Genomic DNA, 18795 nt, shown 5'->3' with positions numbered 1-18795 from the left:
GAAAAGCTCAGACAAATCCAAGCTCCCGGTCAAGCACTCAGCCACCACCTGCTTCCCTGCTCAGAAAAATGACCATGATCTTTCTGGCTCCACCTCTTATCCCCAGTCTCGTCCATCCCTAATGTAAACCCCACCTCTTGGACTAAACTGCTCTTTGTAATTGGATAGCAGCTGATTGACAGATTTTGAACTTCACATCTGTTTGAGTTATATTTTTATTTGCTATAGTGAGACTTCATGACCAAGGCAACTAATGCAAGAGTTTCTTGAGGGATGGCCTACCATTTCAAAGGGAGATTTTATGACCATAATGGCAACAGGCAGACAGGCATGGTGCTAGACAGGTAGCAGAGCTCTGACATCTTAAGACAACAACCAGAGGGCAGAGAGACAACTAACTCAGGATTTCATGGTATGAGCTTTTAAAACCTCAAGTCCTGTGACACTACTTCTCCAACAAAGCCATACCTCCTTATCCCTCCCAAACAGTTCCACCAGGCTATGGAGTCTGATCCTATTGAAAGAGCTACAACATATGCACATTTAAATTTATTTAAATGAATTCTATTCTTAGCCAGAGCTAGACACTATTTTCACAAAACCATACAACTCAGAATTTTTTAAAAACATCTATATCTGGATTTCAGTGGAAAAAATGTTTAATTTGTATTGTGTAGCTCTGTCACTTCTACTTTTCTTCAAATATATCCTATCACAAAACTTTTCACACTATGTGATTTTTATTACCTGTGTGGTAATCATTTTATTTCAAAGGAATTTGCTTTTTAAGATAATAATGTTAATATTTTTTAGAGTACTTGTTAGCCCTCTCATACATTGGAAATTGCTGTTCCCAAACTTTTGGGGAGTGCTTTCTTTGTGAAGCCACTTGCCTGTGTAAATTCCTTGACTTTGCTGTTCATTTTACTTTGGTATTTTACATGAACATGTTCTAGGAATTTTTTTTTGGCAAAGCAAAACCTCCAAAGAATTAAAAAAAAAAACATGTTTGTGTGATTACGTGTCTGTTGTGTTTGTGGATGAGTGCAGATAACTGCATCAGATCTCCTCCAGCTTACATTTCAGACACTTGTTAGACTCCAGACAACGATGCATAGAAATGATCTTGGGTCCTCTACAAAAACTGCACTCTCTAACTCTGAGCCATCTCTCCAACAGAAATTTGAAATTTTAACAATCCATTTCTCATCAAATGTTGATACTGAATACAACTTTTTTTCTTAAAATTTTGATTAACATCACTAAATGATCTTTACTGTTCATCTTTACACAATAAGGTAAATAGACCTTCTGTGACTTGTTGAGGATTTTCAGCTTTTTCTTTTTCTTTTTCTTTTTTTTTTATAATTTGAATTAGAATCAGGATGGTTTTACATGTCAAACCCAGTTTCCTCTTCCTCTCCTCCTCCCTTACCACCCCACCAACTAAAACCCTACCTATCACATATCCTTTCTGCTCCCCAGGGAGGGTGAGGCCTTCCATAGGGGTTCATCAGAGTCTATCATATACTTTGGAATAGGGCCTAGGGCCACCCCTGTGTTTCTTGGCTCAGGGTGTATCCCTCTATGTGGATTGGGCTCCCAAAGTCCAAACCTATGCTAGGGATAAGTATTGAACTACTACAGGAGGTCCTATATCTGATATCTGAGATATCTGAGGTCTCCTCGCTGAAACCTATATTCCTGGGGTCTGGATCAGTCCCATGCTGGTATCCCAGCTATCAGTCTGGGGACCAAGACATCCCCATTTGAACACAACTCTTAATAGGCCTTTATATAGTACCACCTACATTGCAATTCTCTTTAAGTTAAAATAGTGCTTTTTTTACTTCATAAAGTATTGATCCTTGAAAATTTAGCTGAAGTATTAGCACATTCTTCCCTTCCCCTGGACAGTCTATTGCTATTCCCACTTTCCTTTCATATCTTTGCTAAGGACACCCCCTCATTCTGATTCCTCGGGTTATGAACTGAGATGGAACCCTGTTTTTAAATTTTTGAACAACTCTTACTTTTCATCCATCATAATAGCTCTAACCCTATAGTTCCACCCAAAGACCAAGACTGTATTCTCCCTGATACAATTTCATAGAGATTTAAAAGGAACACCAAAGTCTACTGTTGAAACTTGGTTTATTCCTGCAAACTCCATGACCCATACAATGAACTGAAAGCTCTATGCTCTAGTCATCCTGATTCAAAAATGTGTGTGTGTGTGTGTGTGTGTGTGTGTGTGTGTGTGTGTGTGTGTGTGTGTGTGTGTGTGTATTATTCACCTGGCCTAAGCCAAGTCTTCATCTAGTCTTCATATAGCATTAGGCAGTCACTTAGCTGCTATACCTGCTACAATTACACTATTAATTTAAAATATTGCATTCCTCCCATGTTTATAAAAACTAAAATTTGAATTGTTAAACAACTCAATCAAGTTCTTCATAAGTACATCTCTCTTCAACAGAACAATGTGCTATTGGCACTGTTACAGAAATCCCTCGACTGTGTGTTTTGTAACTTTGGAAGTTAATATTTGATTTATGATATAAATTGTTGCTCAATTGAGTAAATACTCAATCTTTGCAGAACAGGTTGGAAGGGCACATCATGGCATCTGAGAAGTGGGTCATGGCAGTTTTTGTAGTGCAGCTTTGCTGTGATGGCTATGGCTTGTGTGACAAGGTCCTTGTGTGGCCCTGTGATATGAGTCACTGGCTGAATTTAAAGACTATCCTTGAAGAGCTTGTGGATAGAGGACATGAGGTGACAGTCCTGAAATATTCCATTATCATGATGGATCAGAATAAACATTCTGCACTTCACTTTGAGAACATCCGTCTGTCTAATGGGGAAGAAGCTTCCAAAATTCATATAAATGAACTAGTGAACCTAGTTGTGAATGTCATTCCAAACTTGCCAGTTTGGAGAGGAGCAACAAAATTTCAGGAATTCTTTTTCCATCTGACTTCAAGATATCTGTAGGAGTGTATTGTACAACCAGACATTCATGAATGAGCTCCAAGACACAAAATGCGATGTAATGGTTATAAATCCTGTAGTTCCCTGTGGAGAGCTGATGGCTGAGTTGTTTCAGGTCCCATTTGTGAATACCCTGAGTTTCAGCAATGGCTACACCCTGGAGAAATACTGTGGCAAGCTTCCAGTTCCCCTGTGCTATGTACCAGTTAATATGGGTGAACTAACAGACAATATGACCTTCACAGAAAAGGTGATAAATATGATTCTGTCATTGTTTTTTGAATTTGGACTTCAGCAGTATGACTTTGCATTCTGGGATAACTTTTATAGTGAAACCCTAGGTAAGAGACTACATTTCATGCTAAGTATTTTAAAACTTAATGGAAGTTCAAAAATAAGAAAAGAAATGCATGCTATAAACTTTCATTTCCATGTAAAAGTCTGCAAATGAAAATAGTAAATTGTTCATTGATAACTAGTTGTAGAAGCATTATGAAGTTAATTTGCTATTATTATTCTGTGTTTATAATCATTAAACTGTATAATAGTACACTGAAATTTAATAAATCATCATGAATCCTAGAAAAATGAGGCACAGATAAATATCAATTGAATAGAACATTATTTTATCTGTCATATACAAGAAGACAATTACAGATAATAGTATCTTTTCTAGAATGCAAGTCTCTTATAAGGAACAACATACACTTATAAAAATAATAACTCATTGTGGCAGTAATAAGATGAAATATAAACTAATGTTAGGATGAGAATAATTCAGTATGTAATTTGTTGCCTCTGAATTTCATTCCACAAATATTTACAACTGCAAATTATTGCTCTAAAATCTATACCATTCTCCTGTCAATTGAAGTGTCTGGTATTTTTGTACATATTGCAAATGCAGGATTAACCATGGAAGACGTGATTACAGCAGCCCTGGCAATCTAGCACAATAAAAAATTAAGCTATTACATATTACATATTCAAATTTTCTTCTCAATAACTTATGTAGAAATGTGGAACATTTGTAGACTATATTTTCCTGTCTATTAGTGTTTTCTGGCATGTATGTCTGTGTGCCACATGTGTGTCTAATGACATAAGACATTACAAACCATAAGATGGCATCATATCACTTGCAACTATAATTACAGATGCTTATGAACTGCTATGTGGGTGCTAGGAACCTAACCCTGGTTCTCTGCAAGAATAGCAAAAGCTGTTCACCACTAAGACATCTCACAAGTCTCCCTCTGGTGCATTTTTTCTCAGCAAATCAGACTGCCAATTTTGTCCTCTCAACTTTCTGTATGTTTTCAAGGAAGATCCACTATATTCTGTGAGACCATCGGGAAAGCTGAAATTTGGCTAATCAGGACATATTGGGATTTTGAATACCCTCGTCCACATTTACCAAATTTTCAGTTTGTGGGAGGACTGCACTGTAAATCTGCTAAGCCATTACCTAAGTCTGTGAAGAAGATATTAGGTATTTCATGATACGTAGCTGATTTTCATCAAGGTTTATGCCTTTATTAACAGAGATATTACTTTCCTCATCATAGTTACTCTTTGATAAAACTTGTTGCATCTTTTTGAACTTTACTAAAGAATTTAGGATTAAGAATAAAGTTGGGTCTGGGCATTGGTGGAGCATGCCTTTAATTCCAGCACTCAGGAGGCAGATGGAGGTGGATCTCTGTGAGTTCCAGGCCACAATAATCTACAGAGAGAGTTCCAGGACAGGACCAAAAAAATTCAGAGAAACCCTGTCTAGAAAAACCAAAAATAGATATTTAAATAAATAAATAAATACATACATAAATACATAAATACATAAAAATAAAAGAGTAAAGTTGGAATGATGTATTAAGAGTATCTGTGTGTCTGTACTATGGATACTGCAGTGAGTTCTGAAAAGGAGTCATGAATGTCACCAAGGAGACTTCCTGTAGTCTTCTTCATGTGTCTGACAGACTGCTTGATAGAGAAAGATGCCTTCATGAGAGATGTGGCAAATTATTTAGATTGTAATTAGTCAAGAAAGCTTACATGGAAGGCCTCCAGAATCAGGGCATTTCAGACCTGATCAATTAATTAATATTAGGCATTAATTGGTCTGCTGACCTTGAATTGTCAGTAATGAGTTTGCCTTTGAAATGAATATGGTAAAGAACCAAAGATTTATTATTTCACTGAAGAAAACTTTTGAGAAGTCTTAACAAATTGTCAGTTGATGTAACTTAGAGTCATCAACATCAAATAAATGTAATGAAATATATTGGGGCTCTATGAGTATGAAGTCAGGACTTTTGAAGTTAAAAAAGATAATTGCAGCCGGGCAGTGGTGGCACATGCCTTTAATCCCAGCACTCAGGAGGCGGAGGCAGGCAGATCTATGTGAGTTTGAGACCAGCCTGGTCTACAAGAGCTAGTTCCAGGATGGCCTCCAAAGCCACAGAGAAACCCTGACTCAAAAAACCAAACCAAACCAAAACAAAACAAAAAAGATGATTGCATATCATAACTTAGATGTTATATTTTTGGTTGGAGTCTAGCCTTTAATGGCTGAGATATCCCTCCAGCCCATGTTAGATCTTATAAAGAAAAATAGTTAATGTCAGAAATTTTGAAACAGAAATCCCTAAAAAATAAAAGATAATACATAAACAAATTAGAAAAACTGTATCAGTAGGGAGTGAGGAGACAAATAAAAATTTGTTTGATTTGTAAGCCCTCAAGTAAAGAATTTTCAGAAGATTGCAGATTAAATGTTTTTTCTGAGGAGATCTGTGTTCCTGTATATGCTCTGAAGAATGTATTTAAATGTAAACTTTCATTTAGTGTTCCGAATATTTGTTTCTTATGTTATAGATGTCACCAAACTTAACTGAATGTCACTCTATAAAATTTATTGATTCAATATCCAAATGATACAGAGATTGCTTGCTAGGTAAACTCCTTACCATACAGTTATATTTAACATCTTAGAGTCCCTGCATAACTCCAAAAAACAGTTTAAACATATTTCATAATAGTAAGGGGTACGTATATTCCATATTCAGGTTGTCTAACTAAGTAGACTTTGACCAAGTAAATGTCAGTCATGGCTTTCATCTTCTTGGGAAATGCAGAATAAGGAAAAGATGAGGTTCATGCAAATAAATGTTCAATGTAATTGTGGTGTGTGTGTGTGTGTGTGTGTGTGTGTGTGTCTGTCTGTCTGTCTGTTTGTCTGTCTGTCTAGGGTGTTTCTATTTGTGTGCCTGTGTGTTACAATATAAATATACATTTGAGAATAAGGTGAAACAAAAAAATAGTGCACCAGTCAAAACCTACATTTATATCCTCATCATTGAAGAGTTGCAGGCAGGGAAATTTTAAGTCTGAGGCAAGGCTGAGATGCATAACAAGACTGTCTGAAAACAAAAACTGTCTAAAAGAATTACAATGAAGCTCTTAACAGTCTTCATGTGAGCTGAACATATAGGTTTACTTCAATGCATTCACTGTAAGTTTTTGACCACAAAGAACAGAAGACCCTTGTCTAAACAGTGGGATTCACATGTTACTCTGTGAGAAATTAAGTTCCATTTTGTTGCAGTGCAAATTTTTAAAACTGTAAATTTTCAGGCAAATTTATATGTAAAGTATTCTTTTTACTTTGACTGTAAGGCTCCAATTAATATAATTATTGTCAGAAATATGTGGGATACATGGGGAAGGGCCTAGGCCTGGCCCAGGATAATGTGGTAGACTTTGGAGAGCCCCTTTTGAGGGATGTTTGGGGGAGGGCGAGGGAGAAGGGATTGACATCTGAAGCAATCTTGTTCCTAATTTGAACTAATAAAATAAATTATAAAAAAGAAATGTGTGGGATACAATGCATCAGGAATACAATAAGCATTGCCACAAATGTCATTATGATTATAGAAATAAATTAACAACTGTGTTTTCTTTATTGTGTAGCTATAAAATATCACCACTAACAGATATATTCTTGCTTCTATGAAGTAGGGATACAATATACAAATAAAAGTAGTCTTGATTGTCTAACAATCGAGAGAAAAGGTGGATCAATCTAACAATACATTTTAATGTAACAGCATAATAATATTAAAATCCCAGCATTTCTTCTAAGGAATAATTCTCCAATTTTGCAAACAGCTCAGTGGTTTGGGGGGATGTTAAATTTTGGTAGAATTTGAGGACCAACATCTAGTGATTGTCTTCTGACCACTATATGTGTGTGTGCCACCCACCCACCAGGTTCGCTTACACGTGGGAGATTGAAAAAAGAGCAACAGAGTGTACATTCTACTGTACTTATACAAGGTCACTATGCTAATTATTCGGGATGTTTTAACAGTTTTATGCCTAAACATCTAGTGACTAAAATGTGAATTAAATTAGCAAGCAAGTCCTGACTTCCTAAAAAATAGGATTTCCTGAGCCACCCCCTGCTTTTACCCAATTCTTGTCCTAAGCGCCATCCACCCAGATCCCTCCAGGCTCGTCCCTGCTTGAAACAGACACGCCCAGGCAGGGTGGAGCTTCCTGAATCTGGCTTGGTTCAGGACACTCTTCCTTCCCTTTCCGTGGACTCACCGCAGACCAGGTGAGCCACCCCCTGCTTTTACCCAATTCTTGTCCTAAGCGCCATTCACCCAGATCCCTCCAGGCTTGTCCCTGCTTGAAACAGACACGCCCAGGCAGGGTGGAGCTTCCTGAATCTGGCTTGGTTCAGGACACTCTTCCTTCCCTTTCCGTGGACTCACCGCAGACCAGGTGAGCCACCCCCTGCTTTTACCCAATTCTTGTCCTAAGCGCCATCCACCCAGATCCCTCCAGGCTCGTCCCTGCTTGAAACAGACACGTCCAGGCAGGGAGGAGCTCCCCGAATCTGGGTACAGGCCACTCTTCATTCCATTCCCGGCGACCGATCCACCAAGAGGCCTAACGCCATCAGAGTGAGGAGGCTACGAGGAGAGGCAAAACCATCCAGAGCTTCGGACATTGAATTCCTGGCCCACACACACTACAGAGTAACAAGAGGAGATAGAGAGATCCTACCTGCACTCACTGGAAAAAGATATGGGAAGAAGACAGAATAAGAACCCGCTCAACAACAGAAAGACCAATATGACACCACCAGAATCTAGGGACTCCACTCCAGCAAGATCTGAAAAGCCCAACACAGTGCATGAAGAAGAGATGGACCTCAAAAATTATCTGAGCAAGATGATAGAGACCTTCAAAGAGGAAACAAGAAAATCCCTTAAAGAAATAGAAGAAAAAGTAAGCAAAAAATTACACGATATGGAGGAAAAGACAAACCAAAATATTCAAGAAATAAACAAATCTCTTAAAGAAGCTAAAGAAACCCAAGATAAAACAACCAAACAAGTGAAGGAAGCTCTTGAAACAGTTCAAAACATGAAAGCTGAATTAGACACATTAAAGAAAACACAGAATGAAGCGATGCTGGAAATGGAAAGGTTGGATAAACGAGCAGGATCTAAAGATGTGAGTATAACTAATAGAATTCAAGAGACAGAAGAGAGAATCTCAGCTATTGAAGACTCGCTAGAGGATATACATTCATCAACCAAAGAAAACCTCAAGACCAACAAATCCCTAACACAAAATATACAGGAAATATGGGACACCGTGAAAAGACCAAACCTAAGAATAATAGGTGTAGAAGAAGGTGAAGAAACACTGCTCAAAGGTACAGAAAACATATTCAACAAAATCATAGAAGAAAACTTCCCCAACCTACAGAAAGATATGCCTATGAAAGTACAAGAAGCTTATAGGACACCAAACAGACTGGACCACAAAAAGAAGTCCCCCCGACACATAATAATCAAAACTCCAAATCTACAGAATAAAGAAAAAATATTAAGAGCTGCAAAGGAAAAAGGCCAAGTAACATATAAAGGCAAACCAATCAGAATCACACCCGACTTCTCAATGGAAACTATGAAAGCCAGAAGGTCTTGGATAGATACACTACAAGCACTAAGGGAGCATGGATGTCAACCCAGACTACTGTACCCAGCAAAACTTTCAATCACTATAGATGGAGAAAACAAGATTTTCCATGACAAAAACAGATTTAAACAATACATATCCACAAATCCAGCACTACAGAAGGTTCTGGAAGGAAAACTCCAACTCAAGGAACATAACTACATGCACAAAAACACAGGCAATAGATAATCTAATATTGCCAAACACAAAAAGAAGCAGGAGAGCAAAATCCACACACAATGACACCACCAACAATAAATCCAAACCAAGCAAGAACCAACGAACAATGGACATTAATATCCCTAAATGTCAATGGCCTTAACTTACCCGTAAAAAGATATAGGCTAACAGAATGGATACGAAGACAGAATCCATCTTTCTGCTGTTTACAAGAAACACACCTCAACTTCAAAGACAGGCGATACCTCAGAGTAAAAGGATGGGAAAAGATTTTCCAATCAAATGGCCTCAAGAAACAAGCAGGTGTAGCAATCCTAATATCTAACAAAATGGACTTTAAACTAAAATCAATCAAAAGAGATGAAGAAGGGCATTTCATACTCATCACAGGAAAAGTCCATCAAGATGAAATCTCAATCCTGAACATCTATGCTCCAAATACGAAGGCACCCACATTTGTGAAAGAAACATTACTAAAGCTCAAACCACACATAAAACCACACACACTTATAGTAGGAGACTTCAACACCCCCCTTACACCACTAGACAGGACCACCAGACAAAAACTTAACAAAGAAACAGAGGATCTGAAAGAAGTCATGGCCCAACTGGGGTTAACGGATATCTATAGAGCATTCCATCCAAACTCAAAAGAATATACCTTCTTCTCAGCACCACATGGCACCTTCTCCAAAATTGACCACATAGTAGGCAACAAAGCAAACCTCCACAATTACAAAAGAATTGAAATAACCCCCTGTATCTTATCAGACCACCATGCATTAAAGCTAGAATTCAGCAACAATACAAATGGCAGGAAACCTGCAAACTTTTGGAAAATGAATAACACCCAATTGCACCATTCCTGGGTTGAGGAAGAAATAAAAAAACAAATTAAAGACTTCCTAGATTCTAATGAAAATGCAGACACAACATACCCAAATTTATGGGACACTCTGAAAGCAGTCCTAAGAGGGAAGTTCATAGCACTAAGTGCCCACATGAAGAAACTAGAAAAAAGTCACATTAGAGAACTGACAGAACAACTGAAAACACTAGAGCAAAAAGAAGCAAACTCACCAAGGAGGAGTAGACGCCAGGAAATAATCAACCTGAGAGCTGAAATCAATAAAGTAGAAACTAGGAAAACATTACAAAGAATCAATGAAACAAAGAGTTGGTTCTTTGAGAAGATCAACAAGATAGACAAACCTCTAGCCAAACTAACCAAAAGGCAGAGAGAGAGCACACTAATTAACAAAATCAGAAACGAAAAGGGGGATATAACAACGGACACTGTGGAAATCCAGAGAATCTTTAGGTCATACTTTGAAAATCTGTACTCCACAAAATTCGAAAATCTAATGGAAATGGACAGTTTCCTGGATAAATATCACTTACCAAAATTAAATCAAGATCAGATAAACAATTTAAATCGACCCATAACCCCTAATGAAATAGAAGCAGTCATCAAAAGCCTCCCAACCAAAAAAAGCCCAGGACCAGATGGCTTCACTGCAGAATTCTACCAGAAATTCAAACAAGAGCTGATACCAATACTCCTCAAACTGTTCCGCACAATAGAAGCAGATGGGATATTGCCAAACTCCTTCTATGAGGCTACAATCACTTTGATACCCAAGCCACACAAAGATAAGAATAAGAAAGAGAACTACAGACCAATATCTCTCATGAACATTGATGCTAAAATACTCAATAAAATATTGGCTAATCGAATCCAAGAACATATCAGAAAAATCATCCACCACGATCAAGTGGGCTTCATCCCAGGGATGCAAGGATGGTTCAATATACGAAAAACCATCAATGTAATCCACCATATAAACAAACTGAAAAAGAAAAACCACATGATCATCTCACTAGATGCTGAAAAGGCCTTTGACAAAATCCAACATCCCTTCATGATAAAGATCTTGGAGAGAACAGGAATAACAGGAACATATCTAAACATGATAAATGCGATATACACCAAACCAATAGCCAACATCAAACTAAATGGAGAGAAACTCAAAGCATTTCCTCTAAAATCAGGAACAAGACAAGGATGTCCACTCTCTCCATATCTCTTCAATATTGTTCTTGAAGTTCTAGCTAGAGCAATAAGACAAGATCAGGATATCAAAGGGATACAAATTGGAAAGGACGAAGTCAAACTTTCACTATTTGCAGATGACATGATAGTCTACATAAGTGACCCGAAAAACTCTACCAGGAAACTCCTACAGCTGATAAACACCTTCAGCAAGGTAGCAGGATACAAAATTAACTTAAATAAATCTGTAGCCCTACTGTATACAGATGATAAACTCAATGAGAAAGAAATCATGGAAACATCACCTTTCACAATATCCACAAGCAACATTAAATATCTGGGGGTAACACTAACCAAAAAAGTGAAAGACCTGTACAATAAGAACTTTGAGACTTTAAAGAAAGAAATTAAAGAAGATACCAGAAAGTGGAAAGATCTCCCATGCTCTTGGATAGGCAGAATTAACATAGTAAAAATGGCAATTCTACCAAAAGCAATCTACAGATTTAATGCAATCCCCATCAAAATCCCAACACAGTTTTTCACAGACATTGAAAGAACAATACTCAACTTTATATGGAAAAATAAAAAACCTAGGATAGCCAAAACAACTCTTTACAATAAAAGATCCTCTGGAGGCATCACCATCCCTGACTTCAAGGTCTACTATAGAGCCATAGTTCTGAAAACAGCTTGGTATTGGCACAAGAATAGACAGATAGACCAATGGAATCGAATTGAAGACCCAGATATTAACCCACGCACCTACGAACACCTTATTTTTGACAAAGGTGCTAAATCCATACAATGGAAAAAAGATAGCATCTTCAACAAATGGTGCTGGCACAATTGGATTCGAACATGCAGAAAATTGCAGATAGATCCATACTTGTCACCATGCACGAAACTTAAGTGCAAATGGATCAAAGATCTCTCCATAAACCCAGCCACACTGAATCTTTTAGAAGAGAAAGTGGGAACAACCCTTGAACAAATTGGCACAGGAGAACGATTCCTGAACATCACGCCAGAAGCACAGACACTGAGGTCTGCAATTAATAAATGGGACCTCTTGAAACTGAGAAGCTTCTGTAAGGCAAAGGACACAGTCAGTAAGACAAAACGACCACCCACAGAATGGGAAAAAATCTTCACCAGCCCCACATCTGACAGAGGTCTGATTTCCAAAATATACAAGGAGCTCAAGAAGCTAGCCACCAAAACACCATACAATGAAATTAAAAAGTGGGGTGCAGAACTAAACAGAGATTTTTCAACAGAGGAATCTGAAATGGCTGAAAGACACTTAAGAAAGTGTTCAAAATCCTTGGCCATCAGAGAAATGCAACTCAAAACAACTCTGAGATACCACCTCACACCTGTCAGAATGGCTAAAATCAAAAATACCAATGACAACCTATGCTGGAGAGGTTGTGGAGAAGAAGGAACACTCCTCCATTGCTGGTGGGAGTGTGAACTTGTAAGACCACTTTGGAAATCAGTATGGCGGTTGCTCAGAAAAATGGGAATCAATCTACCTCAAGATCCAGCCATTCCTCTCTTGGGTATATACCCAAATACTGCATGTCCATACAACAAGGACATATGTTCAACCATGTTCATAGCAGCATTGTTTGTAATAGCCAGAACCTGGAAGCAACCTAGATGCCCCTCAACTGAAGAATGGAAAGAGAAAATGTGGTACATTTATACAATGGAGTACTACTCAGCAGAAAAAAGCAATGGAATCTTGAAATTCGCAGGCAAATGGATGGAACTAGAAGAAACCATCCTGAGTGAGGTAACCCAATCACAAAAAGACAAACATGGTATGTACTCACTCATATATGATTTTTAGACATAGAGCAAAGGTTTACCAGCCTATAATCCTCTACCCCAAGGAAACTAGAAATCATGAATGACTCTAAGGGATAAATGGACCCCAGGAATGGGAAATGGCATGAACTCCCGAGCTAATTGAGAGCATGAGGGTAGGGAAGTGGGTGCTGCCACAATAAGAGCACAAGATGAAGAGTAGAGGAGAAGAAATGGAGGAGCAGATATATTGAGTTGGGGGAAGAATAGAGGAGAGAGAGCAGGATGAGAGATACCATATCAGAGGGAGTCACTATAGGTCCGAGAAGAGATCTGGAACTAGGAAGATCTCCAGAGACCTATAAGGATGACACGATCTGACAGTCTGGGCAGTGGAGGAGAAGTTGGCCTAGAAACCCTTCCCCTAGAATGAGATTGATGAATACTCTCTATGCTATTCTAGAGTCCTCATCCAGTGGCTGATGAGAGCAGAGACAGACATCCACAGAAATACACTGAGCTGAAATCTGGAACTCAGTTGAAGAGAGGGAGGAATGAAGAACGAAGGGGTCTGTACCTGGTTGGAGAAACCCACAGAAACAGTTGGCCTGAAAAAGGGAAAGCATATCGACCCCAGATGCTCTTTGGGAGGACAGTACAGGACTAATCCAGCCCCCTGATCATGGATGCCAATGGGGAGGCCCCTGCACTCCTGGGATTTTTAGACATAGAGCAAAGGTTTACCAGCCTATAATCCTCTACCCCAAGGAAACTAGAAATCATGAATGACTCCAGAGGGAGGTGGACTGGCGTTTTGCCCTGGTGGGTGGGAGGGACTTCGAGAGCCCATCCCACTTGAAGGGATTCGCTCTGTCTCTGAACACATGGGGAGGGGCCTAGGCCCAGCACAGGAAGATTTGGTGGACTTGGTGGAACCCTGGTTGGGGGCCCTACCCTGCCTGGGGAGTGGCGGGTGGATGGGGTGGGGGGTAGGTTGGAGGTGGGGGAGAAGGAATGGGGGTGGGGGGAGGGAGAGGGAGAGGGAAAGTATATGTGAAAATATTAATAATTTAATAAAAAAAGAAAAAAAAATTTAGTCACACTGTTTTCTAACAAATATATATATATTTGAAATTTAATCTCTAAGCAGAAAATTTTGCTGCAAAAACAGATTTGGAAATATTAGTATGTTTTCACTAATCTAGTTTACCTAAAATTCAGCTGCATGATCCTATGAAACTAAAATTTGACTTTATTTGTGGTTCAGTGAAACAAAAAATATATGAGATTTCTAAATCTCAAGTATGTACTATTTATACATACATGTATTATATGAGCTTTCTAAATAGATGCATATATGTGAGCTTTCTAAATTATTTATGATTCATTTTACATCCATAATTTTAAAATTAATATTAAAATGTAACAAACTTTTTATGTATTAATGTTTTAAAGAATCGTAAAATGTACACACTCTGATGGTTAATAAAAATAAATCAAATTATCAAACTAAAAACTTGGTAACAGTGCAATGTATCACACATCTATGTTAACATTTACTCAAAGTAGTAGCTCATCCCTAAGAAATCCATGCTTAACCCTAAGTTTATTTCCTGAAATATATTTCTTGAATACTACTATTATGACATCCTTACACAGAAATAACTACTACATAATTGCAATGTTTAGTAACATTATAAAATGTTATTTTGAAAAAAAATAGTCAGCATATTAATTCTAACTTGTATCTAAACAATTGTATATAAGTGCTTATATATTTATTTATTAAGTGAATGTACAAGTGAATTTGTACATTCCAAAAATATTTTGCACATCTCTTGATTGGTACAATATTCAAAGCAAGTATTTTTCCCTGTTTCAGAAACTAACATCAGAAGTTAGGAAATAAGAATACCATTTTCACCAGCCTGGTCATGATCCGTTTGCTCATCACTCCTCCTTCTCTGCAACTCGATTCTGGTTCAGTTCAGTCTTTAGCTGGGGAAACAGCTAACTTGAACAAGGCAGAGCTCTTGTTTGCCAGACTCATAGCTGGGAAATCAGCATGGGACTCTGCCAGACCCCATGAATGTGGGTGTCAGTGAGGAGACCTCGGAAATCTATGGGGCCTCTTGTAGTATTATCCCTAGCATAGGAATGGACTTTGGGAGGCCATTCCACATAGAGGGATACTCCCTGAGCCTAGACACACAGGGGTGGGCCCAGGCCCTATCCCAAAGGATATGACAGACTCTGAAGACCCTCTATGAAGGCCTCACCCTCCCTGGGGAGCAGAAAGGGTATGGGGTAGGTAGGGTGTTAGTTGGGGGGCATAGGGGAGGAGCAGAGGGAGAGGGAACTGGGATTGACATGTAAAACAATCATGTGTTTAATCCAAGTTTAAAAAAAGGATATAAAAGAAAATAATTTTCCTTTAATTTTGCATTTGTTTTATGTCTTCCTATTTGAAAATAAGCCAAAAATAAAATGTGAAACATTGGAAGAATTCAGGAATGATGACAAGGCTAACCAGTGTTTGGTGTGGCTTTCCAAACTGAAGTACTTACTATGGCTGATTAATGACAGCTCTCAAGGCATTGAGTAAATCTTCACTTGTCATTGTCTTCAAATTTACTTTCAGGGCTGCTCCCTTAGCCTTCAAGTGAGATATATATATATGAGATTTCTAAAAGTATTTATGATTATTTTAAGTACCATTTAAATACATATGATATAATATATATGCTAAAATGGTATTTAACATAAAATAATTCCACATTAATCTGAAGCCAAATGGTATTTCTAAAATTGCCTGGGAAAACAGGGAATAGTTCTTTTTTTATTCCATTATGTATCTGATCCTGTAAAACAACTAAAAAGATCTGGGAAGGTGGCTCATTATAAGCTCTTGTCATGAAGTGAGAGGACCTGAGTTCAAATACCAAGTGTTCTAACTTTTTTTCTCTCATCCCTGGCTTCTACAGCAAAATGAGACAGAGGAATCCCCAAAAGCAGACCAGCTAGGGTGGTGTGCACAGTGCCCAGTAGTGCACACCAGATCCTGTCTTAGACAAGGTAAAATGTGAGGACTAAATCCTAGTGATTGTCTTCTGACCAGTATATGTGCCTGTGCCACCCACACGTCAGGTTTGCTTAGGCATGAAAGACTGAAAAAAGAGCAACAGATTGTACATTCCACTGTACACATGTAGGGTCGCTATGCTAATTATTCAGGATGTTTTAACAGTTTTCTGCCTAAACATCTAGTGACTAAAATGTAAATTAAATTAGCTATATATGTATATATTTGAAATTTAATCTCTAAGCAGAAAACCTTGCTGGACAAACAGATTTGAATCCAACTTTTACTTTATTGGTCGTTCAGTGAAATAAAATTAAAAAAAAACACAAGGCTTTTTGTTTGTTTTGTTTTTTGTTCTTGTTTTTGTTTTTTGCATCAAGTGCAAAGTAGAATGCATACAAGTAGTTCCCTGCTGTGGCTAGCGCATAAATTGCATTACAGGAGCCCAAAAATCACATTGCCTCTTCCACATTTTTTTTTTATCATTTTTTATTTGAATTAGAAACAAGATGTATTTACATGACAATCTCAGTTCCCTTCTCCCTCCCATCCTCCCCTACCACCCCCAAGTAAAACCCTACCTATCACATACCCTTTCTTCTATTCTTCACCTGAATCAACCTTTCTGCTCCCTTATGACCTCTGCATCCTTCCTCTTCTTCCCTTCTCATTCTCGTAGCTCCCTCCCCCATCTTCCCATTCTCTCAATTTGTTCAGGGGATCATGACCCTTTCCCCTTAACCAGGGGACAATGTTTGTCTCTTTTAGGGTCCTCCTTGATTACTAGTTTCTCTGGCAGTGTGGATTGTAGGCTGGTAATCTAAAGCCAGTCCAGGAGCACTGAAACAACTATCCACAAACCACAAACCTTCTCTCATTGCCACCAGTGAAATTAAACTGAATAGAACCAACACTAGACAGAATAATTCTGATCCAGTTTTGGGATACTGAAAGATACAATATATTTTACCTTTTAAATGTATAGAGCAGTGTAATGGATTAAAAAATGAATAAAACTTAACTCAAATATTTTCATGCCAAATGACTGAGGAATCTGATTTTAGGAAGGGATTTTTATTTCCTACACAACATCCAAGTCCTTGTACTTGTATATGTCATTCTTAAATGACAGTAGTGATTTTTGTAATCAGTCACACAATGCTAAGAGATGTTGTCTTTTAGATCACAAACATGTAAATGTGCATGAATGATCTCAGAACTCTAAAATGACTGTGAGTTTGTTCCATGTATCTATAACATGAGCTAACTAGATTCTCATGGCCACACATACACATGGATGTCCCCCATCTTTAACTTGAAACAGCTTTGGACACTCTAGTTCCTATAACAACACAATTTTTCAAAAGATCAGACTAAAGATTTAATACTGGATCCTACAATTTCTCTTTCTGTATTTGACCACATTGTCTTAAGAACAGATTGCTCACACAACTTCTGACAACCTCTAAAACCAACAAAGTTCCAGAAAGAATGAAGCATTCCTCAACTTAAATGACTGATGGCTTGCATAATGCACAGCATGTTTCATAAACAATCAATGAAACAGTTTATGTATGTTTATCTTCTAGTTATAAAGAAAATACCATGAGGTTATCAAGAATTCACCATGAACAGCCAGTGAAGCCCGTAGACAAAGCTGTCTACTGGATTGAGTTTGTCATGTGCAACAAAGGAGCTGAGAATCTTTGAGTGGCATGACTCACCTGGTTCCAGTATCACTCCCTGGATGTCATTGGGTTCCTCCTGGTCTGTGTTATAACTCTGGCATTTATCATAACTAAATGTTCTTTGTTTACTTGTCAAAAAATTTGTTTTGGAAAAAAAAGGGGGAACAGAAAAAGGAATTAGGTCTTTCTAGGTTTGAGAATTTCCTGAGTGACATTTGCATTAATTCTAGCAACAAGGAGCTTCTGCTTTTATACTATTTTCAGAAACCTTTTCTTCTATATCTGACAAAATACCATTTTAAAATTTAGGTTTATTTCATCTGTTCAGGTATTTCTGTTGCTGGGTCTACTGAGTGAGCTCCAGAACAGTCAGGTTCACACAGAGAAACCCTGTCTCACAAAACCAGGAAGAAGAAAAGAAGTAGGCAGAGGAGATAGAAAAGTAAGGAACAATAAAGATTTTTTTCTACATTTTTAAAGGCTAGTCTTATCCTGATACCAAAACAAGACAAAGATCCATCAAAAAAATGAAAGAAAGAAATTATATGCTGAGCTCTTTGATGAATGTGCGAGATTTTTTAAATAAAATGTTTACAAACTGAATTTTTAAAAACCCACATATCGTAAAACTATACAAGGACAGAAACCGTGGGATCACATTATTAGATGCACAAAGCACTTTGACTTGATATCTCTTCAGGATGCAAAGAACACACCTCAATGCAATAAAGGCATTGCAAAATATGAAGTTAACAAAATGTCATCCAATCATAGTACATATAACGACAGAGTTTGGGTGTAAAGTAAGGGACTAAGAGGCAGTAATAGATCTCCCTAAATGAGGGAAATAGAATAAATAGTATGGATGTGTTGGAGGAGAGGGGACAGGAGGATTAAACAGGGGTGGGGGAAGACAGGGTTGAGGAGTAGTAATACAGTGAAGG

At 37.9% G+C, this 18795-nt stretch overlaps 1 protein-coding gene and 1 pseudogene across 1 annotated transcript; both read left to right on the top strand.

The window, feature by feature from the left end:
• LOC100763822 overlaps positions 1-18032 on the top strand; it is a 31284-nt pseudogene extending 13252 nt beyond the window's left edge.
• On the top strand, positions 2623-4497 carry LOC103158560 (UDP-glucuronosyltransferase 2A3-like). The gene is given in 3 exon segments (XM_027389279.1): positions 2623-2981; positions 2983-3335; positions 4319-4497. Coding segments are annotated over 3 exon segments (891 nt in total).
• Positions 18033-18795: the final 763 nt, after the last annotated feature.

The sequence above is a fragment of the Cricetulus griseus genome (genome assembly GCF_003668045.3).
Source record: "Cricetulus griseus strain 17A/GY chromosome 1 unlocalized genomic scaffold, alternate assembly CriGri-PICRH-1.0 chr1_1, whole genome shotgun sequence".
Classification (NCBI taxonomy): domain Eukaryota; kingdom Metazoa; phylum Chordata; class Mammalia; order Rodentia; family Cricetidae; genus Cricetulus; species Cricetulus griseus.
This window is presented reverse-complemented; position numbering and strand designations above follow the sequence as displayed.